Raw genomic sequence first — 24150 nt, 5'->3', positions numbered from 1 at the left:
TTTTTAATCTGATTTTCTCTCAGTTACTTAGCTAAAGAAAAACTAGTTTCTTTAAGGAAAAATCCCAGTGTTAGTATCTATATTTTAAGTATCCCATCTATGAGACAAAACCGAAAAAGAAAAGAGATAACTGAAGAAAAACACTGAAAATATCAACAGCTTCAGGATCCGTGGCAGAGAGATTTCTGCTGTGAGATGGAAGAAATCAGCTGGACATGGCATCTCTTCTGAGAGCCCATGATGCTTTTCCAGCACGCTTGGAGCTGTGTTGTCAGGGTGACTATGAATGTTGTTAAGAGAGGGTAAGCATCTTCTAGAATTTGCGTCACAGAGAGATGGCTTTCACTTGCCAAAATGTATGGAATTGCCTTGGAAGGGCCAATGCAAGTGACCAGCCTAAGTGTCACTAACTGCACAGTAAATCACCCTGTCAACCATAAGGGGGGTTTGGCCTAGCCTCTCAAGGGTCATTTCACCTCTACTTCAAGATACCTACCTCACAGTACATGCACTTGGTCACATCCTGATTGTGTATATGAGTGGAGCATGGGGGAAAGAGTATCAGATTTGGGACTGTGTCCCACCTGATTGGATGATACTTTATAAATATGAAATAAAATTATATTAATAATACTATTAGTGCTTCTATAAAATAGTATTGATAATACTAGCCCTATCTACCCCACAGTGGTGAGGATCAAATTGTATAAGATTTCGTGTAGTACTGTGTAAACTACAAAGCACTTCCTGAAAGCAGTGTATATTGTTCACGCAGTCATGCATCCACTGAATGTTTATTGAGTGCCTACTATATGCTAGGCATTATTCCCACACTGAAGGTAAAGCATTAAACAAATATTATCTTTCTAATATATAAACTTGATTTTCTTTCTGGTATTTAAGCTGAATGGCTCTTTGGTGTGGTCAGTCTTCAAGATGGCCCTCAGGGATCCTGGTCTCTGTTATGGAATACTGTCCCTACCACATTGAATCAGACCCACATGACCAATGGAGTATAGTAGAAGTGACAGTCTGTGACTTCCAAGGTTAGATCATAAAATACATTACTGCTTCATCCTTGGTCTTCTAGATGAGTTTCCCTGGAGGAAGCCAGCCACCATGTCGTGAGGCATTTATGAAGCCATGGAGAGGCTTATGAGAATAAACGTGGTGTTCCTTCAGAATCCAGCACCAAATTGCCAGGCATGCCTTACTTTAGAAGTGAATGCTTCAGCACTAGACAAGCCTTGACATGGCTGCTATCCAGCTGATGTCTTAACGACAACCTGACGAGAAGCCCAAGCCACACTAGACCAGCTAGACCACTTCTTAATACCTGACCCATAGAAACTATGGCAGGTAAGTATTTATTCTTATTTTATTATATTTTGAGGTAACAGTTATGCAGCAATATCTAGTTAATACATTCATCAAATAATTCTCCCAAAAGGTTAAATGATCTCATACCACTACAAATGATCTCTCTTGCCTCTCAATCATCACTTGTTTTAGGAACCTTGCTCCCATAGCACCAACTGTGTAGACTATGCCCTATAAAGAATGATTTGTTGGCTGCTGAATTACTGATTTTAGAACCTCTGAGCATGCCTATGGCTTAAAGGGAAGGAGATAGGTCCCAGAAGAGAGATGGTTGGCCAAGATACAGATAGACCCACCAAGGTATGGCAAGTATTTGAGGATGGTCTCGGTGACAGGTAATCCTGAAAGTCTAGAGAGGTGGGCTGGCCTAAGGGGCTTTGGGGGCAACAGGTGGACATCTTGTGGCTTGTAAGAACACAACATTCAAGTGGATCCAGGCTGGAGGGTCTGGATTGGAGGGAGAAAAGTATCAGATAACTATAATTGGAAGGAAAGGCAAAGGACAGGTACAGAGACTCCAGGCCAAAACTTCAGACCAAGACTTTGAGGTTGGATGTGGGAGGCTAGATAGATGTGCCCAGTGTCAGAGACTTAGGGAATCAAGGTAGAAATAGGAAGCAAGTCAGAAGCCCATACCTGGAGCTCAGGCCCAGGGAGAGCTGGGGGCTGCAGCAAGTTTACCGAAGGACTGGCTGCCAAGCTGACTCAGTAGGTATCCACAGAAGTGCAGCTCCAGGTCCCCTGCCATCCTCCCTATCTAAAATCTAGCTCAGTCCTGGAGCCCAGAACATGGTACAGGATGCAGAGGAGACAGTTAAAGAGGCTCCCGTCAGGTGAGGTGGAGAGAGAAGAGTAGGCAGACATCAGATTCATCTGCAGGTTTGGGGGAGGGCTCCAGCAGCGTGGACTTCCAGATTCTTTCCTCAGAGTAGAGACAGCCAAAGACACATAAAGCAAACCACAAGTTGAAATCCTTGCTTTTTTCAACCTCTGATCCTCCATGAAAACTGTTCTTTTGTTAGTTTACTGGTTGGTGACCAAGTAGACTCTTGTGCTTTATCTGTGATTCCTTCTCCCTGGTCACTTTGGGATGGAGGGTCAGGTAGATAGATGGATCCAAACATTCAGTGCTCAGAGTGTAGGCAGCAAACTGGCTACGAAAAGCACATAGGCATGAAGGGGAGTTCCATAGATTCTCAAGGAACTAAGGTGAATGTTCAGCCTCTGGCCTCTGAGATCAACACTACCCTCTGGGGAATGAACCAGCCACGGAATGTCATGGGTATGCTAGCACACCGTCTCCCTTCACAGATCTGGTCCTGACTATTGAGCCCAGCTTCTTCCTCTAACTGCGCCCTCACCTTTCTGTTCCTTCTTCTCTTCCACCTCAGCCACCTTTGGGATTTGACACTTGTTATGGTGCCTTTGGTTTTGGTTTTGACTGCCTCCCACTAAGATTCTTCATTCTCAACCTGACAAAACATCCTTGAGCTGCTGCCCTGAGGAATAACCCTTCCTCTCTTGCCTGGCATTGGACCTTTTTTTTTTTTGCAAAGNTTTTTTTTTTTTTACAAAGAGTTTATTGTCAAATTAGTTTCCGCATAACACCCAGTGCTCATCCCCACAAGTGTCCTCCTCCATGGCATTGGACCTTCTTAACCAGACCATCTTGCCTTCCTGCTGGTAGAGCTCAAAGATGTCTGGCTCCTAAGTCTGAATTCATCTTGATTTCGGAAAGGGGGCTGTAGCACCGTCCTTCCATATCAAAATCAGGAGAAGCTGTCTCTCTGTAACCATACCTTCACAGTTTTCCTTTTGTAGTCGCTGGGCTTCTGGGGGCAATAGACAAGGTCCCCAAAACAGGTGACAGTGAAAATCGAGTGATGACACCAGATTGTGAGAGAGTCTGGCGGGGAACCAAAGCAGGAAACTTCACTGACAAAAGAAAGACCTAGCGCAGGAGCTCAGGGGATAAACGAACAAATAGAAATTTAATACAGAGCAAGTAAAGTAAGGCTCTCACTTCCCCAAAAATCCTTGTTTTCTCCTTAAGCTGGATACTCTAACTGCAAACATATAACACAAATGTGAAATGACAAACTCCAATGCAAACTCCTTTCTAACACTGTAGAGACTACCTGTGGTTTTGAAGCATCTCCTTGTCTTTAAAATATGTCAAAGATGCACATTTTCCAGGCATTTATCCCAAAAGTAAACTCTTTTTTTTAGAGCCAACCATGAATATTTATTTCATTTTTTAAATATTTATTTTTTAATAGTTTATTGTCAAGTTGGTTTCCATATAACACCCAGTGCTCATCCCCACAGTGCCCTCTTTTTAAAAAAAGTGTATCACCCCCAAATTAGGCAGACTGATGCTGTGCTCTTCCATACCAACGTCTGCCCTCTCCCACCCTCTACACACAATGTTCAGGTCCCAGGAAGGTTTTTCTATAACAACTTCTCCACACGATGTTCATCATTGCTCACTTAACTGGCATGAATTTTTGTTCCTTGCTTGAGCTATAAGAATTGGTACTATTGAAATGTTTCTGAGTTAAATCAAATCGGGCTCCAATACCTGATTAAACTAAGCTCAGTGTGAAGGCTCATTTTGGTCATTTTGGGGGGCTTCCTTGTCCCTTCCCCGAGGGTTTCATGACCCATGAGAAAATAGGAGCAAGTCCTCTGGTTGTGGTCAGTTAGGATCCCTGGTCTAGGCTTGTGGGGACTGCACCACAAACACATCCATGACCACCATGCCAGGCTCAGCCGTGGGACAGAAGCCAGACTCCAAAGGAATGGTCCTTAAGCATCCACCAGCCAACCCTGGGTTCCTGCCACCCTCAGGAATGAGGGTCTCCCGTCCTCTTCCCCAACCAAGCCTCAAGCCTGATCCCTTCTCTTCTAGGACAATCAAGCCTTTCTCCTACCTGGGCCTAGATGTTCCAGAAAAAAAAAAAAAAAGCCCTGATGCTCTTCCTCTCCTTCCTACAATCACACACACACAGAGCTGTCCATTAGCAGCCCTCCACTCCATCACCCAGGGCAAGTTGTGCAGGACTCAGAAACAGGAAGGCTGGTGCCCTGCACATGAGGCTCAGGAGAGGAATAACTCTGTTCTGCTGATGAACCTGCAGCAGCAAAAAGGACAAGACCCTCATTTTCCAATAATTTGATTGTTAATTTATCTTCACCTGAACACATCTCGTTCTTGATTCTAAAATAATATACTTTTGGGACCCCTGGGTGGCTCAGTCGGCTAAGCATTCAGCTCTTGGTTTGGGTTCAGGTCATAATCTCATGGTTTGTGGGTTCCAGCCCCACATTAAGTTCTGCTCTAACAGCCTGCTTGGGATTCTCTTTCTCTCACCCTCTCTCTCTGCCCCCTCCCTGCTTATTTGTTCTCTCTCTTTCTTTCTCTCTCTCTCTCTCAATAACTAAGTAAATAAATAAAAGTTTTTTAAAAAGAAGAAGAAAGGGCTTTGAAAAAATAAAATAACCTACTTTTTTGGAGAAATCCAATGTAATAGAACTCACGTATGCCCAGGCACATAACAGGGGCCCCAGGCAGCTTTGCCTATGACGATTGAAAGATTGCGTGAGGGGCGCCTGGGTGACTCAGTTGGTTAAACGTCCAATGTTGGCTCAGGTCAGGATCTCATGGTTTGTGAGTCTGAGCCCCACAGCGGGCTCTGCTGACAGCTCAGAGCCTGGAGACTGCTTCAGATTCTGTGTCTCCCTCTCTGCCCCTCCCCTGCTTGTGCTCTGTCTCTCCTTCAAAAATAATAAACATTTTAAAAAAATTTTAAAAAAAGAAAGATTGTGTGAAATCCACCTTGCATTTTCTTGAGAGAGAGGGAGGGAGAGAGAGAGAGAGACCGTGTGTGTAAAAAGGGCAGAGGAAAAGAGAATCTTAAGTAGACTCCATGCTCAGCATTTGAGCAGAAATTAAGAGTCAGATGCTTAAACAACTGAGCCACCCAGGGCACCTCCACCTTGCTTTTTTTAGCGGACCTGGCTTGTTATAATCTCAGGAACTAAGGTTAAGGCTCCAAAAAGACTCACTCAGGGACTAGCTCATGCCATGGGTAAATACACCTTACTAAGAATTTGTCTGTCTGTGAAATGATTTGTTGTGTGTTAGGTACTGTTGAAGATTAAAAGAAAAACATGGCATGGCCCCTACTCCCAAGACTTTGATTCTCTAACTGGGAAGCTTTGCACCCATAAAAAGGTTTAAGCTTCAAAATAGTGTCAAATAACAATGAAAGTAATGTCACAAGACAAATTGGCCCATCTCATTGATTTCTTGCAGCAACCCTGAGTGATACTATGACCTCCTGTTTTGTAGATGAGGAAACTGAGGCTCAAAAAGGGATCCTGTCCTCCCCTAAACCATGCTTCTGGTGGGATAAACTAACACGAGACCAGAGGAGCTATTACACACACCCCCACCACCCCCACTCCTCACTAGCTTGCTCCCCACCTTCCCTGACCTGCAAACTTCCCAGCACATATACACACAACCTGACTCTACCTTATGGTGCAACTGACTCTGCAATAGTCTATAAAAGTTTTATTGTTCCTTCTTTTAGAAAGCTGCTGGATCTCCCCAGCACTTGTAAACAATATGGCGCTGCCACCCCTGCCCCACCCTGTCCCTGACCCAGTGAGGATGAGGAAAATGGTCAGGGGAATCAGAGATCAGGGACCTCCACCTGTAGGTTGTTGACCCACTGTCCTATGTGTTCTCACCCATCAAAGAGAATATTCCCACTAACCTCCTCCCCAGGCTCTAGCTCATGTCCATTCCTCCCAGAGCCCCCTCCCCTCAAATTATGCTTGTCCAATACTGCCCACTGACAAGAACTTAATCGAGATATTACCTCCTCCTTCAATCTTTCTGTCTACATGCTGGCATGCCAGTCTCTGAAACACCCGAGTTTCACAGGATTGTCTGAAGGCATGCTTCACCATCTGCTTCTTATTATAGCCATTTGTGGATCTGCCAGAGGGGATTGGGTTCAGTGCTCTGAATCTGTGTCCAACCTGTGCAAAACCGGGAACCTGAGCCAAAAGAAGTTTATCCGTAAGATGGGTTTTCTTGATGATGAAATGAGATAATAAGGAGAAAAGCATTTTGTAAATGATAATAGGCTTTACTTGCACTATGCTTCACCACTCTCTGCCCCAATTTGCAAATTCATAAAAATGAGTAGTTGTAATGGTGTCTCCCTTTTGGATTAAATGGGCTCACGTATGTAAAGCAAACTGAGCACGCCTCCATCTCTGATCCACACCTGGTATCAGCAGGGCTGGGACCATAAACCCAGCGTTACGCCCTTCCCTCTGACCACGAGGTTGTGCAGGATTCAGGACGCCTTTGCAAAGGCTCCTCCACATGGGTCACTTTTGGAATCTGAGCAGGAATTCCATTGCTCTGTAATAATCATCATCATCATAAACAGTTGGTGGTCCCTGAGTCTAGGAAATTAGTTTTTAGGGGCCAGGTCTGGCTACGATGGAACGCACCCCCACCCTCAGAGGAGAGACTGCAGAGCATGTGTGCCTATAAAACCACAGCTGATCCTCAGAGCCAGATGAAAGGGCTGCCGTCCTGCATGTCTGGCCGCTGTGTCGGAGCCAGGAATGCCCCCTCAAGTGGCAGCTTATAGAGTATTGGCCTTAGTCCTCCACGAGCACTGGTGGAGGACTCTGAAGTGCTTCAGTACAAATTTGGCACAGAGTGAATAAATCAATTTAGACTTTGGGTTGAAGATCTGTATATGAGATGGAAAAGAAATCATAGACTATTGGAAGGGACCAGTCTGGACCATAGTCCTTGCTGGGAACCTCTAAGCCAAGCCCCTCTGCCTTCCTGAACAGCACCCCCTCTGGTCAGGGGTGGGTCCACAGCCTTCACCCTGTGTCCCTAACCCTCTAGCCACAGTTGATATGACCAAGAGTGGGCCAAGCCAGACCAACCAGATACTCTTCTTGGAATTCTGGAGTTGGAAAGCAGACACACTGGTAGGCTTCTTTGGGGACCTTTGCCAAGGTCACTTCCATGGAGAGAAAACAGAAGAGAAGCCAGACAAGAGAAAAGAGCATTAGGAACTTGGACCTGTTTCCAGAGAGAAACAACTCGAGGAGGCGGCCCTATGTGAGGAGGGTTGCAAAAATCACTCACCAGAGACACTGAACTTCTTTCGCCTCATTGCTCTAGTTAATTAACAGTGTCTTGCATGGAGTTGCTGCTGAATAAAAGCTTGTTGACACTTGAATTAATAATAAAAAACAGGTGAAAACCTAATCCCAGTGTAGATCTGGGGGAGAAACAAAGAGGCACTGAGCTGCTCAAAATCAGGAGCCAGATTTATATGGAGTTCAAAACAGGAAATGTCTCATCAGAATGGTGGTTACCCTTAGATAGCATGTAGAAGGGGCACAAGGGGCTTCAGGAATGTTCTGATCCCTCTTCTGGGGAATGGGTAAACAGGTCTGTTGAGTTTGGGAGAATTGAGTGGGTGTATGTTTATGACATATGTACATCTCTGTATGCCTGATACATGTCAATAAAGATATTTTAAATAAAATAAGGGTCAGGTATTAATTCTTCCCCAGAGCCCACCTGATGCAGTCTGGCAGAAGTTCAAGGATCCACCTCCCTAGCATTTCCATACAAGTGATATCTGGTTAAAATAACTAACCAAAGCAGCCTGGAAGAGCCCAGGAATCTGAGGGCCAAGGCACGGAAGAGCAGCCTTGTTCTGAGAAGAGTTTGGGGTGGAGAAGGGCTCATTGCTAAGAGGTCAACCCCAAATGGTGTGATAACAATGTGTTTGGGCTAATGGTTTATACACAGACCAACAAACACATATATGGGTGTGAGCATATGTTCACATGCCTTGGACCTTTTGATAAATTCAAAAATAATATAAAAGTCGATCTTATTGAAACTTTCTACATGACAGGTGCTTGTGGTTTACATTCCTTAAATAGTTCAATTATCACAACAATCCGATGAAGTATTCCTATTTGTCTTCATTTTTCAGATGAGGAAACTGAGGCACGGAGAAGTTTTAGTGACTTGACTAACGTCACAAAGTGAAAAAATAACAAAATCAGGTTGGTCTAATTCCAAAACCTATATATATTTTTTTAAAGTTTTATTTATTTTGAGAGAGAGAGAGAGAGTGCATGAGCACATGGGGGAGGGGCAGAGAGAGAAAGAATCCCAAACAGGCTCCATGCTGTCAACACAGAGCCTGACATGGGGCTCGATCTCCCGAACCATGAGATCATGACTTTAGCTAAGATAAAGAGTTGTACACTCAACCGACCGGGCCACCCAGGCACCCCAAAACCCAAAATTTTAAAAGAATACTTCCCAGCCCCCACCCAAAAGCTATAAACAGAGGTTTGTACACTTGACTTCTCCATGTAAAATGTAAATACTCAGTTTCATTCCCCAGTGGTTTACACTGAAGGCACATCTGGTAGCAAGACAAATGAGTTTGTTTGTTTCAAGGGGCAAATAGGAAATCATTAATTTGCTGGTCATTTTTCCTTATGTGAAAGTTGAAAGGGAAGCAACAGACATGGCAGTTCTGTAATCACACTTACTTCTTCCAACAATTTTATGAGGTAGGTATCCCTAGTGTGCAGAGAAATAGGCCGGGAGAGATTAAGGACCTTCATCCCGGTTCAGACTCTTGCCTAGGTGATCCCAAAGCCCAAGAAGGCATTTTTACTCCCAAACATGGAAGTCTGCATCCTTGTTGTGTTGGCCTTTTAACTGGACCCTCTAGGCTGTTGGATTGGACAAGAGGACTCATGTGTGGCCTGGCCTTGCGCTAGATCAGGTGTGCTCAGTGACTGGGCTGTTACTTCTCAGGGCTTCTATTTGTCACTTAGCAATACCAGGACACCCAGGCTCAACTGCTCAGCAAGCACCAAGAAGAAATGACCACGCCAAGGAGTGACCCCACAATGGGCCCCCTGGAAAGGAGGAACCCAGAGAGCACCACCAGCAGCCACGCCCTGGAGGAATTTGGCTGATGACTGAAAAGTCATGAGCCACGCCAGCTTCCCCAGAGAAGAGAAGGACGTGAGCAACAGCTTCCCCACTAATAGCACACCTGGGCTAAGTACATCATTCCCAGCTATGAGCTCACCATCCTTGCTCAGACTTCAAGGCTGACAGAGAGTGAGTGGAGGTGAAAACAAGCTATGGTGAGCTTTGCTTTCTCTCTTTCCTTAGCTGAGAAGATTCTGGCTGTGGGCTTTCTTGTTGCTGGTAATGATACGTAACTGCAAGATACTGTGACTGCTACTTTTTAAATCCACACATGGAACATTCGTTCACTCAATATACATATGTTGTGGGCCTATTTCCATCAAACATTAGGAGGTGTGATGCAGTCTGGCAGTCAGGAGAGGGGATTCTGGTGCCTGTCTGAAATGGGTTCAAATCCTAACCTTGTTCGGGCCTGGTCTAATGAGAGTCTGCTGCTGTTATTACTCATGTTATGACTCAATGGAAGTCCTAAGCTGGGTGCTGATGGGGAGAGGGATAGTACTCAAGGAGCATTCCTGCTAGGAGAGCCATTAAGACGAGTACACAAATAGCCCACGATTGTGAAATAAGAAACATGCAGAATATGACGTGTAACCTAATAGGAAACTGAGAATTGTAAGCACTGTCTCTTTCAAAATTGTTCTTTGGGGAGGCCTCAGATTTACATATAAAACATTGTTGCTGATAGTTAAAGGAGCTTTTTAACATTATTAATTTATCATTATAATACAAGTAAAACATATTCATTTTTTACTCTTTTTTAAAGTCATGTCTATCCTCAACGTGGGGCTCTAATTCACGATCCCAAGATGAAAGTCACATGCACTACTGACTGATCCAGCCAGGTGCCCCCATATTCAATTTTTAAACTTTGGAAAGTACAGAAAGAATTTCAGAAATGTCTCATAACTTTATCATTGAAGCAACCATAGTCAATATTGTGCATATGTTCTTTTATTTGAATTTTTTCCAGAACTATTTTTGAATTCCACGTTTGGAGCCTCTATTTCCTAGACTCTGTAGCACATTCTCTTGGCTTTGCCTAGTGAGACAGATCTTTATCCTTTGAAGGTAGGTTGCATTTTAGTAACATTCATAAGTCGTCAGGAACCAGGTGCAGCAAATTAGATGTGATCAAGCCAAGGGCACGTTGCTTTGGGTTCAAAGACAAGATACACATAATGAAACTAATTTTATGGGGTGGCTTGTCAAATAGCACTAACGGCAGTTCCAATGAGTTGCTTGAAATTTTGGTTTGCCACAAGCAGCAAATTAGACATAAAAGATCCTGGGATGCCTTGGTGGCTCAGTCGGTTAAGCATCCGACTTTAGCTCAGGTCATGATCTTGTGGTTCAAGTGTTTGAGCCCTGCATTGGGCTCTGTGCTGACAGCTCAGAGTCTCGAACCTGATTCCGATACTGTGACTCCCTCTCTTTCTCTGCCCCTCCGCTGCTCACACTCTGTGAGCTTTAAAATAACATTAAAAATTTTTGTTTAAATAAAGAAATAAAAAGATCTCAAGGCCAGAATGCTAGGTTGTTCATTTTTAATATTGGATGCCCAGTGTTATGCCTTAAAATAATAATATAGGCACTTAAAAACAGTTGGGTCCCATGAAGGAGATCGACCACTTTATGTTTTAATTGACTGTTAATTGCTACACATCTTTGGCTAGCATCCCTTTCTCTCGGAGACTCAGATTATAAACACTCAAGAATTTTCCAAAATATACTCAAGACTATATTTTGAAAGAAGAGCAAAGGGGAAAATAAGAGATTGTTAATACTTTAATTATATAACTCATAAAAATATTCCAGTTATAAAATTAAACCTTAAATATATGGGTATACTCCCTTTTGACCACCATATTCAATCCTATCCCCCCCAACTCCTTAGAGGAAATGAATTCAATTATCAGATTGATATGTACTAGCCAATTATTGTATGTTTGTGTATGTATGTGTATATATATATATAATACATGACATATATAAAGCATACATATCATTTTTTATTAAATTGTATCACTCTATGATTCAGTGCTTACATTTTTTCAGTCAAGTAAATTAAAACTGACTTCTTTAAAGGGGACAAGACCCATTTACATATTTAAGTGCTGATTCACTTCCTTTGGAAATAAGCTCTTGTCTTCATAGGACTCCCATATGCCTTCCATGGCATTCAGGAGAATTTAGAGGAGCTCAAGAAGTCAGCAGACGCACATAAGAACTTCCCCACGGGCTAGCCCTAGAATTTATCAGCACAGCACTGCACATGTGACAGTGGCACTGAGGAATGTGGTGGATAACATGAGCTGATGTCAAACTCCAGGATTAGAGACCTCCTAAGACACTCTCATTATCCTTCATGACCCATGATGCATCTGGCTGTCCCCCACAAAGGTATCTGGCTCCGTGAGAACATATTTCTATTTCCAGCTTGCACCCTCCTTAAGGGTTAATGAATTCAATGAATTATATCTGCAATAAGAAAGAGGTTTGCATCCCCATCGTTATCATCTGATCTGGAACATTAGCTGGACATCGTCTCTTCACATATTTTTATGGATAGCAAAATGGGATTTTGCCTCAGGGAAATATGGATTGAGATTCTCTTATTGCCTCTATCTGGCACAAACAGTAGAGGGAAAAATTGAAGCTGGGGGCCAAGAGTAGAATCATTATAACTAAACTGGCTGGCATTGAGATAGACAGATCCAGTGGTTATTCTCCGACCTCTTCCCAAGGCAGATGTCACACATCTCAGCCAGCATCTGTAACAGCCCCACAGTTTGGGGAGGAACAAGAAAAGGAACAGAGCTGGAGATAAAATGGCTCTTGTAAGGAAACCCTCCCTTGGGTGGTATTTTAGGATATTAGCTCAGGCTGCCTTGTCCTCAGTCATCTTGCTAGCATTTAAGTAGCCCCTTGGGTCACAGATCATGGCAGGTGCTGGGAAGGAAAGAAGGCCATGCTAAAAATAACCAGCCTCTTCTGGAACTCTGCCTGCAGCCTGGAGCTCCTTCCTCAAGCGGCAGCACCTCAGAAAAAGATCAGTTTCCTCCACCTCGAGCAGAAAGAAAGGTCTGGCTCTTTCCTCCACTGCACTCATTGAGGTGGAAATGGTCCTCTGGAGAAAATACCCTCAAAGAAGCATTTCTATTGAGAAATAGCAATTCGATTCAATCAAGAAAATGGGCCCTTAAGGAGAAGCCAGAGTCCCAGTAGAAAGTGCTTGCAGAGAAGGGTTTTGCCAGTTAGCCAAGAAAGGGTCTTTACAAAAACACGGAAGTCCACTGGTTATTTTCAGTAACCTGGGCCCACCCGTACGCCTCCAAACCAAATAATCTCCACTGAAAATTGAGCTGTTGGCAGTGGGTCTGGCAAAGTTGCAGGAACAAAGTTTTAGAAATCCAAGATTTGAACATACCTAACATGGCAGTCATCCGAGAGCCTGGATGAGCAATTGCTAGATGTTGGCTACAGCAGGCGGCTCAGGCTTGCTCACCTCCAAAGGCACTTCTGCATCAGGCTTCACATCTGCAGAGTAAGACTGGGGTTCTGCCTGCCGCTCAGGAGTCTGCAAAGGTCACTCTCACATATGTTCCTGTTAAGGACATCAGTGGAAACTTGAGAACCAAGTATAAAAATATAAAAATGAACAGGTGGCAACCAATGTGAAAAGAATGTGGGGTTTGCTGGGAAGTCATGATTAAAACCATTCCAAAGCTGAAATGTGGCCCCTGGGGCTGGCTCAAGTCTCTGGACTGCAAAGTCTGTGGACGCTTTCATTTCTGCATAGTCTGGGTCTTGAGGAAGCACTAGCTGCTCTGCAGACCACATATTTTGTCTTCATTTTCCCCCAAACACACTACCTGGATTGACTGGGGGCCCATTCCTTCACCAACCCAAGGGTTTTAGCAGGTGTAGATCTCTAACAATCGCCTCAAACTCTACCTTGAAGCTTCTAGGAACAAAATTAACGTACCTGCCTTTCTCTCTTCATGAAGTTGAAGTCCTTCTTGTCACATCTTGAGCCATAAACATAGGGAAAGATCTCATTGGCTCAACCACACTTCGTCACCAGGTTATCCCAACAGCCATGGGTGGGATTTAGGAGGTGGGGCTGCAGTACAGAGATGGCACGTACATGATAAGACACCCTTTCATGGAGACATGGGCTCCCTCCGACACTGTTGGTGGGAATGTAAACTGGTGCAGCCCCTCTGGAAAACAGTGTGGAGGTTCCTCAAAACATTAACAATAGAATTCCCCTGTGACCCAGCAATAGCACTGCTAGGAATTTACCCAAGGGATACAGAAATGCTGATGCATAGGGGCACATGTACCCCAATGTTCATAGCAGCACTCTCTACAATAGCTAAAACATGGAAAGAGCCTAAGTGTCCATCAGCTGACGAATGGTTTATCTATACAATGGAATACTCCATGGCAATGAGAAAGAATGAAATCTGGCCATGTGTAGCAACATGGGTGGAACTTGAGGGTCTTATGCTGAGCGAAATAAGTCAGGCAGAGAAGGACAGATACCATATGTTTGCATGTATAGGTGGATTAGGAGGAGCTTAACGGAGGACCATGGGGGAGGAGAAGGGGGAAAATAGTGGGGGAGAGGGAGGGAGGCAAACCATGAGAGACTCTTGAATGCTGAGAACAAAGTGAGGGCAGATGGGGGGGAGGGGAAGGGGAGTGATGGGCATGGAGGAGGGCACTTGTGGGGATGAGCACTGGGTGTTATATGGAAACCAACTTGACAATAAACTATTAAAAATTTAAAAAATTTTTTAAAAAGACACCCTTTCAGTCCCAGCCTCATTACTGTCACCTTTTAAGCATGTTCGTATGTAGAAATAGATGACTTCTATTCTCTCCTCTTCACCTTATAATGTGTTACTTTTCAATATGAAATCAAATATGAATATAAACGCAGGCTGGGGAAGGGTTAATGGAAAGAACATCATTGCTGCGAGCTGGGAAATCCACGTCTGGGCACTGCCACCTCCCAGCTGGGTGATCCGGAACCAGCCACTGCCCTTGGTATTCTAATCTACAGAGGGGATATAACAGTCCTCATCCCGATGCTGTCATAAGTTGTAAGGAGGGGATATTAAACTTGAAAGTGCTTTTAAAACTGTACATCCATAGGGAATATTGCCATTCTTGAGGCTGCTAAATTCCTCAAGTCAGGCTTGATTAAACCTATACGGAGTTGCCGCTGTTGTAAGAAGAGATTTGTAAGGCAGGAGAAGCCATATGCCTTTTTTCATACCGGGAGAACCATTTGCCCGTGCAAACCCTCCAGGTAGCAAGCGCACAGGGGCCTTGCACCACAACATGGGACCAGCCGTGTGACACTAAACAATGGAGGAAGGCATCCACATAGCCCGAAGACTTTTCTCAGGGCTCTGAACCCTTCCTGGAAGCAGAGCTTATTTTCCTTGGGTCCTCGCTGGTAGCATCACAAGCCCTTGAGAAAGAAAACTGCCTTGTGTACGAGGAGGACATGCTGTATCTTGTTCCATGAGACAATGAGCTATGAGCATGATAACACACTGCATTCCAAAACCCAATGGAAGAAGGATTGTCTCTAGGTTTAATTATAGATTCTTCACTTTCCCTTAATTGCTTGAGTCAGCACTGTTGACTCTCAGGGAGTCACCGTACCCAGGTAGAGCTATTGCTGTTAAACAAGGTGTGACTATCAGGTAATGAGGTTTTTGTTGGGTTTGGTTTTCTAAACAAACAAACTCTCACGTACGTATTCAAGTAAGCGTTCCTTGTAAAGGTGTCGCATTAGTAAGCTTTGCTTATGTTAACTCCCTATTCTAACCAAATATTGGCAAATGTAGTGTGGCAAGGATGGGTGCTCTTGTGGGGATAAAGGGATAGTATATTTAATACTAGAGCTCTCCTAGGAAACCTGAGCTATGTGATCCTCATAGCTATGGGGGGTACAGACAGCATCTGGGACAATAATAGTAACACTTTGGGAAATACGCATTAAGTGACCCCCAGAGAGAGGGTTTTATCCGTAACGTACATATTTTCCTGGAGAAAAAGATCCACATCTCTTATCCACTGTCCTTGATCCCATAAACTCTAGTTAAATGCCTTGCATACCACAGGTGTTCAATATATATTTGAGGGATATTTGTCCTACCCTATCACAATACTTACAATTATTCTTCAAAAAATACACCACAGAGTCCACATTTTCAAAGGAAGTAAATCTTTTGAGACTAGTTTTGGTATCTTTCCTTTCCAGTACTGTTCCTCCTACGTGCTTGTAGCCAATGAGTTGTCATTCAACAAACATTTATTGAGAAGTGACTGAATACTAAGCACTGGAGAAATCTTGAAATTCCACAGACATTCTTGGTGTTCACAGAGAACCGCGGACCAAGGTGTTGTGCAGGCTTCCACCACAGCATGATCTGGTCAGCTTTTAACTTTCAAAGAACACAGACTCTCTCATGTTACCCCAGGAAAGAAAGGGAGTTATTATAAGGACGTTTGAAACTCAACTATGATCATATTCTCCCAGTCTCTTTCTCTCAATGGTGCTTCTGTTTATCTTGATAGGTCTCTTCCATTCCTTCTCCAGAACCAGATTTCTCTGCTTCCTCAAAATTTAGATGACACATGGACTGTTGCAGTATATTAGTAAGGAGAAGCTGGTTATGCTTCAGTAAAAACAGCCCCCTATCCCCGTGACCTACAATAGCAAACGTTTACGTCCCACTCTGGCTACTTGCTCGCCAAGGGTTAGCTGGGAGAGACAGGGAGCTCCTCTTATCATGGCCATTTGGGAACCCAGCATGACAGAGCAGCAACAATCTGGAAAAAGGAACACGAGGAGACGTGTTCTTTACATGTCCACCATATGTCACTTCTGCTCACACTTCCTTGGCCAAAGCAAGTCATTGACCACAACTAACTTAATTGAGTGGGAATGTGCAATCCTACCAAGGTCGTGATGGGAGAGAAAGCCCAAATATGCATGAATAGCCTTAATCACCCTCATACAAGGCATCTTCAGCCCAAGAGTGCAAACCCCTTTTGTTTCAGCAGCCATAGCTAATGAGTCATATTTTCCATGTTCCTTCATCCAAACTGCATGAGAGAAGCTGAGTGGCCCCATTCGTCTTTGCCTGACAGACTGCAGCCCATGTCCCTATTAGTCTATGGATCTGTTCTTGAGTTATGGCCAGTCAGCTGGGGGCAGGCGTATACACTACAGCATATGGCTCTCCAGCCCACCTCTCTTAATCCTGGCCAGCCACCAGAAGACCTGTCCAGTACAGAAGAAATTGTTGTTTGAGTTAAGTCATGAGGTTTGCTTGTCCTGGCCCTTGGTGACAGGTCATAGGTGGTGTGGTCCATCAAGCTAGGTGGGGTCTGGCCATCAGGCTATTTATGGGGCAAACTCTCAACAGCAGTGAAATGGAAATGAGGGAACCCAGGGACCTGCTATGTTAGCCCATCAGTCTAGGGATCAATGATGGGGCACTAAGGAATTTAAAATATTGGCTCTATGCAGCTCTTTTTCCACACTGGGATGCCCCTGTCTTCCTCTTCTGAATATAGACCTAGGTGGGAGGGGCAGAGAGGGCAGAGAACTAGATGGCTCCAACCCACACAAGAAGACCTGAATGTGTGAACCTGAAATTCAAGTCCCCTATGCCACCCATCAATCTTTCCAGTCTCATGCCCCAGTCTCATATTTGCCCCCAAATAAACCTACTATGCAACCACCATCAAACATTCCTTTTTCTTTCCTTGACTCCTACAGTACCCTCCTCTCTAACTGCCGTCCTTCCCCTAAAATCAGTTTAGAAACCACCACTTTCCAGAAAAGTGGTTTTTCTATCTGTGATGACCTGGTCACTTCTAGGCCTTCCTCCTCTGAATTCTAACACGTCTGCTCACGCTGAACACCTGGAAGGCATGGCTATGTCTTACTCATTTTGGAATCCCAGGGCTTAGTGCCTGCCTAGTATATAGCAGGTGCTCACCAATGGTGTGTTTAATGAATTGTCTATAGCACTGGACATTTAAGGAAACTTTAACAAGTTCCTCTGCTATATTAGGCACAGTGGAGAAAAGTTAGTAATATATGATCTCTCCCAGAGTTTCTCTAGTTCAGTTGCCTAGTTTCACAAATGAGAACATTGAGGCCAAGAGAGGAGAAACAATTTGGCATTTGCCACCCAAGCAGCCACTATCTACTGAACTCTCTGCTATGTGCTGGGAAAAAATGCTTTTTGCTCTTAATTTCATCTTCACCCTTTTAACAACACTAAGAAGGGAGAGTTTTTATACCTACTTTCTAAGAAGAGAAAACTGAAACTCATCGAGATTGTAACCTGGCTAAGGCCACATTGCAAGGAAGTAGCCAGAGGCAGGTTTGGATCCTAGAGCCTAACTCTCAAGACTCTTGCCCCCCATGCTGAGCTCCAAGGTAGGGAGTCAGCTCCCTGTGGTCCATGCATCTGTACATTGCCCAGAGGCCTTAAACTTTTCTGTGCTCCAGTGGCTGGGTTGACATACCATGATTTAAGGGTTCTGGTGCATTTCTGTGTCATGCAGCTCCTGTGTACACAGATCTAACATCCTGACCATTAGATCAGGGTATTTTTTCCTGCCTGGGCAGTTGGGCTAGTGGAAGAAACCTGATAAAATCCTGGAGAGGAACTTGATCATTCTCTGAAGGACTTACAAGTTGTTTAGCCTGCCTAATCTGCCCAGGCACCGTCTGGGGAATATTCGGTATCCATGTAGTACAGGTTGTGAATTGCTCTGTGGGGACTGTTAACAAGACCCTCACCAACTCTACCTCAGCCAGTCTCAGCCAGGGCCCTAGGGCAGCCCCCTTTCTTCCTCTACCACCAAAGCTCTGAAAAGGGCAGGCTTCTCCCCCTTGGCGGCTGGGGAGTGTAAGAGATGGAGGTGAAATCCTCTCGCCTCCAAGCAAATCTTACTATTCAGACAGAGCTGGATCTGGTCCCTCCTCAGGGCTATGGCTGTAGATGTGAGGACTTCGCTGGGATGACGCTCAGCCCACATGTTGGCAACCTGGTATCTGAGCACCTAAACATGGAAAGAGGCTGACACCCTAAAATCACTGCAAGAATAATGACAAAAGTTAGATCTGGAGGCACCGCAGGGATCATCTCCCCTGCCCTGGATACAAAACGATGAGAAAACTGCAGCACTGAAGCTACCTTACTTGTCAAGGTTACAAAGCTGCTGGTGATAGAGACCCAAGACCAAGGTGCTGGAGTCTGAACTCAATGTTCTTTCCCCTTAGACTCCCACCCACCCACCTACACACCCACCCACGCCCTCCTAGCCCTGACCTTAGCTTAGCGCCGCACTCAGGAACACGCACAACTAAGCCAACTGGGTCCTGTGTCCCCAAAGTCTTTGACTGCCCCCTCCCCGGGGAAGAAGTACACACAGAAGACAGATTCCCAGACACCCTGACCGGGACCAGCAGGCAGGTCTCGGAAGCGGCCCCCAGGCCTCCCTCTCAACTCTCCCTTTCCCGGCACCAGTTGAGCTTCCGAGAAAGGGAGCGTCCAAAGAACACCTGGCAAGCCGCGGGCCGCCAGGGCGGCGCGGGGCGGGTGCGGGGAACTCGCAGGCCCGGGGCCGGCGCGGCGGCTGCTCGGANNGTCTCGCGTCTCCCCAGGGACACGCGCACCCACTACCTGACCCACGTTCCCCCGGCCTCCCGGGGCTCTGGCGGGCTCCGCTGGGGACCCTGAAGGCAGGGCATGGGCTCCGGGAGGAGGGGGCGTGGAGGGCACAGGGCAGACATCAGGGCCTCGGCCCGGCTGGGTCCCCGCGAGGCCCGGGCGCCCTCTCCCTGGCGCGCAGGTTTGGGAACAGGGCGGCCTCGCCCGGCCGCCGCCTCGGCGGCTCCGGTCCCCATATATAGTCATATCCACCGTCAACTGGGAGGCCGGCAGGCGGCAGCGAATGGGCGCGCGGCCCCCGCGGGAAGGAGCGGGGCGGGGGCAGGGGGCGGAGGGANCTTCCTAAGAACAAAGATGGAACAGAATAGAGTACGGTCCGAAGGCCAGGGGGTCTGGGGGCGTTTTTCTGCACCCCCAGTGTGTGGGCTTGAGCGCGCTGGGACCTCGGCAGGAGTCTCGTCCCGTGGGAGGTTGGGGGTGCAGGGTGGGCCACAGTGCGGCTCCATACTCAGGACAGAAGAGGTTACCTAGAGACCCTTGAACCCCGAGTCGGCGGCGCCCCAAGCCGAGGGGCCGCAGCCAACCAGGCGCTCGTGTGTTGTGTGTCTAACACCCGGTCCGTGCCGGCCGCCCGCGCCCGCCCGCCGCCGCCCCCCAGCTGGAGGAGGACATCGCGGCGAAGGAGAAGCTGCTGCGGGCGTCGGAGGACGAGCGGGACCGGGTGCTGGAGGAGCTGCACAAGGCGGAGGACAGCCTCCTGGCCGCGGATGAGGCCGCCGCCAAGGTACCCGGGGCGCGCGGCGCTGCACGGCGCACGAATGGCTAACTCTGTCTCTCTCTTTCTCCCTCCCTGTCTTTCCCTCTCTCTCTCTCTCTCCTGCTGTCCCTGTCCTTCTGGTTCTGTGCACCCACACCCCTCCCATGCGGGATCACGCTGCCTGCTGCACCCCCCCCACCCCTCCCCATCCCCCACGGCCAACTCCCAGCTGGAAGATGAGCTGGTGTCGCTGCAAAAGAAACTCAAGGGCACCGAAGATGAACTGGACAAATACTCCGAGGCTCTCAAAGATGCCCAGGAGAAGTTGGAGCTGGCGGAGAAAAAGGCCACTGACGTAAGTGCACGCACACAGTACCTCCCTCAACTCCTGCCCAGTGGCCACTCTGAGGTCACCACAATGGCCAAGGGGCAATGGAGGAGGGTCACCTCTTCCTGCTGGACACCCACCCGCACACGGCCCTGACATGGCCCAGAGCACTGGATGCTGCCTCAGACTTCTATTGCACACATTCATTTATACTTCATCCACTCCTCTCTCTTTCTCTCCTTTCCCCCATTCCTGGGGGTGGAGGTGGGTGGGCAAGAAGCTGGGAGTGGAGTGGCTCCTTGCCTCCCTGGTGGCAGAAAACCTCTGCGGTGTCATCACCAAGGTTTGTGCAAACTAAACGCCTAGTTTACTTTCTTTCCTTTGCCTCAGCTGGTGGGTGGGAATGCTGGGTTTTCAGTGGTGACTCTAGTCAGGATACAGACAGCCTGGTCTCTAAATTGAAGGAATGACATGGTGCTACTTTTACTTAGAAGGCTGAGCTTGATGTTGGGGTGCAGAGACACTTGAGGCCTCCTTGCTCACTAGGGAAGCCTTAATCCAGCCCTTAAGATCTGCCTGGGAAGATGATACTTGCTTGGGTCTGCAGTCTGACAGCACTAGATCCTGAAAGTACCCTGGGAGTTATATATAGCTCAGTGCTTTATATGGTATAGTGAGCTAACTGCCCCCTGCCCCTCCTCCTTGCCCCACCCCCACCTGTCAGCCTTCTGACAACCACCACATAGTTTCAGGGGTGATGCACACACTGCAAAAACTCCACCAGCACTTTGTCCACTGCCCTTTGGAATCTTTTTAGCTGAAGAGCTTGTCTCTTCTGCTCCATAAGTCAAGCCAAGCATTAGATTTCCAAAGGAACGACTTCTTTTCACACTGTTGGATTCCATTGTAGAAGCTCATTAAGGCTAGAGGCCCAATTAGGAAAGAATTCCTTGGGAAGTTAGTAACAATTCCAAGAATGTATGAGCACCGAGGAAAGCTGTGCCCAGAAGTTGAACTACCAAGCACAATGGCAGAATTTTTTGTATGAGAGTAAAATGCAAATTGCTGGAGGGTCTTGGGTCTTGAAACCAGTCAAGGCTTTTTGTGGCATGAAAGGCTTAAAATGTAATCAGTCTCCAAGTGTGCTTTGCAAATGGGAAATCCAGACATAGGATATTTAGAATCGACAAAAAAAAAATAAAATAAAAGAAGGGGAGGGGTTTCAATGGACATCAAGATTACTGGAAAAGGGGTTCACAGAAGCACTGACTTAGCTAAAACATTAAAGTTACAAACTACCTGGCTTTAGAAAAAGAGCCAAAAAACACATACAAACTCTGTGTCTGCTTTGTATAATGTAGATCAGATGTCTGCTCCGTGTAAGGCTAAATGGAGGAGATCTGTCTCCCCCAAATTCTCCAGCAGGACGTTTATTTAGCTTTTTCAAAAGAGCCGCTGATAGATCAAGGAGAGATATTCCTTATAAGGAAAAGAATGCAGAGAATTTGAAAATAGCCCAGTAAGACTGAAGGAGGAAAAAGCTACAATTCTTAAAGGGAAAAAAAGATAATTATTGTAACTATGTAGTGCTATCATGTCTTTATTGAAAAGTCTTGTTTAAGGGAGCTTTGGAATGAGGTGGAGCAGAAGTGGATGGGGATATTTAAAGCCACCTTGGTGGAGGCGGGGTTAGCAGGGGAGGGAGATTTTTGAAACTGTGTTTTGGCTTCATACAGGAAAACTGGCCCTAATATGGTACTTATCTTTTTTCTTTCTTTCTTTTTTTTTTTCTGTAGTAGATTGATCATCTAAACTTTCAAGATATTGTAGGCTGTTTGGAATGTGTAGGGATGTTGAAGAAGAACATTTGCAAAGAAATGCTATATTTAAAGTGATTCCTAATGAATAACAATAATCAAGAGTTAAGGAGGAAGAGACTGATACCACTAGAGAAAGAGGGAGCTTGGAGGTCACCTTCCTGTGGTAGAATCATACTACACTTGAGAACCTTTTTCTACTTATTTACCAACATTCTTTACAAATTTTATTCCAAAAGAAGGGTCTTCCTAGCTTAAAAGATGGTAAATCACAAGGTAGCAAGCATCCTAATGGTTTTCTTTTGAAATGTTTGGTGTTCCACCTAAGTGAGGCTAGATGGGATCAAGGGCTCCATTTTCTCCTTGGCCCCCAACCATTTCCGCAATAATTGTGGTGTGTCTGATATTTGCAGTATTTGAGTCTTTATTCCTTGTAAGTCTTCGCTTCCTAAATCAGTGATTCTCAACCTTATGTAAACAGGTCTCCTAGGAAGGTTTTAAAACCCCATATGCAGACTGCACCCCAGGCCAATTAAATCAGAATCTCTGGGAGTGGAACCCACGCATTAGTATTTTTTAAATGTGCAGCCAAGGTCGAGAACTGTCCTAAACTCTTGTCTAATGACATCAGCATGAAAATGAACTCACCTGAAACTGTCTTTCCCAGGTGTTTGAAAAGCAGGACATTAAGTCATTAGTTGGCTGCTTTAGAGTACTTGCAAGTGTCCAGGAGTTTCCCTGGCACCCCCTTCCTCCACCTTCAAAGTTGAAGGCCCACTGTCTGGACTTCTCTGGGGGAGGAGTTGTAACCTCCCGCCTCACCAGATGAACTGTGCGGACGCAAAGCGAGGGGCTCCACCTACAGGACGTGAGGGCACATGCTGAGGTTTGTGAGTCTCCGCGGAGACTGTGACAAAGTCCATAGAAAATGAATCGGGAAAGCAAAGGAGGTTCCTTGTTAGGGTTTTGGAGGAGGAGGAGGGAATTGTCAAGTATGTTTTTGTTCTTCATTATTCCCACACTTAAATACATCAGGAATTGACTTGAAGGACCTCCTGGGAGAAAGGTGAGGAAGAAAGCCATATGAGACTTGGAAGGCATTTAAAAACGCAGCCCAGTGGGAGAATTGGCAGAGGACGGTTCCCAGCGATTGGGTTTTCATCCCGCTGTAGCCAGAAGCTCTCATAGGGTTCTGTACCCTTCATGGCTGTGCCTTTTAAAGGCATCTCAGTCCAGCCCAGAATTGGTCAGATTCCAGATCTCTGAGGCTGATCTAAAACCAGAGAAGTCTGTAAGTTACAAGGAGCCCATGAGATGATTGTTTTTGCGGAAAAGGAAGTGAGCCCCAAAGAGTCTCTCGGCCCTGAGAAAGCAGCTAGTGATGGGCCCCCGCCTGACTCTTAAGACAGTGCCTGCACATTTATTCACTAAAGCTGTCATTTGAGTGAACTATGTACAATGTATTGTGCTAAGCGCTTTGTATTATTTCATAATCCTCACCACAGCCCCATGAGGGAAGTACTACTATTAACCCCACTTTTATAGATGAAGCCCAGAAGAGTCAAGTTATTTGGCCAAAGTCAACAGCTAGGAGAGAGTCTAGGAGCCGGGTTCTAACCTACCTCGGAACGCTGCATTTAGAAAGGTTTAATCATAATGCGTATGTTAGTGGTTTTCACTTCGTGAGTTTGGTGAGAGAGGAAGGTTGTTGTGGGTAGGATCTTGTGTGCTGCAGTTCTTAACAACGAGGAACGGTCTTGGGGACACACTCAGGCCAAACTCCTCGGCTCAGCTTCTCTCTCTCAGGCTTGGGAATTCAGAACTCTCGAGTGGGAACTCTCGCCGCCAGTAGGCGGCGCCATCGCCCTTAGCAGCCATGTCCGTTACCCAGGGTCACCACGGAGCCAGGAAGGGGCGCTAGGAGTCGCAGTAAATCCCTGGAGCGCTGGCCTACCTCCCGGCGCGCCACAGCTCTCCAGGTGTCCCTCTGCGCGCCCACCACCTCCGCCAGCCCTGGTGCCGCGAGCATGCGCAGTGTCTCCCGCGGTTTGCATATTCCCGGG

The 24150-nt window shown here is 46.1% G+C and overlaps 1 protein-coding gene and 1 long non-coding RNA gene across 7 annotated transcripts in view; one reads left to right on the top strand and one right to left on the bottom strand.

The window, feature by feature from the left end:
- Positions 1 to 4334: 4334 nt before the first annotated feature.
- LOC144218809 (uncharacterized) lies at positions 4335 to 6743 on the bottom strand. Its single transcript, XR_013331268.1, has 3 exons — positions 6684 to 6743; positions 6270 to 6450; positions 4335 to 4514 (listed from the first exon to the last, which is right to left on the bottom strand). It is a non-coding gene; the product is annotated as an uncharacterized LOC144218809 (long non-coding RNA).
- Positions 6744 to 19976: 13233 nt separating this feature from the next.
- TPM1 (tropomyosin 1) overlaps positions 19977 to 24150 on the top strand; it is a 26163-nt gene continuing 21989 nt past the window's right edge. For all 6 annotated transcript variants that reach the window (XM_077747681.1, XM_077747682.1, XM_077747708.1 and 3 more), the window contains exon 1: positions 19977 to 20297. In XM_077747681.1, coding sequence (XP_077603807.1) covers positions 20004 to 20297 — 294 coding nt within the window. In that variant the 5' untranslated portion in view covers positions 19977 to 20003. The remainder of the gene's footprint in view (positions 20298 to 24150) is intronic.

The sequence above is a fragment of the Crocuta crocuta genome, unplaced genomic scaffold (genome assembly GCF_008692635.1).
Source record: "Crocuta crocuta isolate KB4526 unplaced genomic scaffold, BGI_CrCroc_1.0 scaffold130, whole genome shotgun sequence".
NCBI lineage: Eukaryota > Metazoa > Chordata > Mammalia > Carnivora > Hyaenidae > Crocuta > Crocuta crocuta.
The sequence above is the reverse complement of the archived record's forward strand: the minus strand, read 5'-3'. Positions and strand labels throughout refer to the sequence as shown.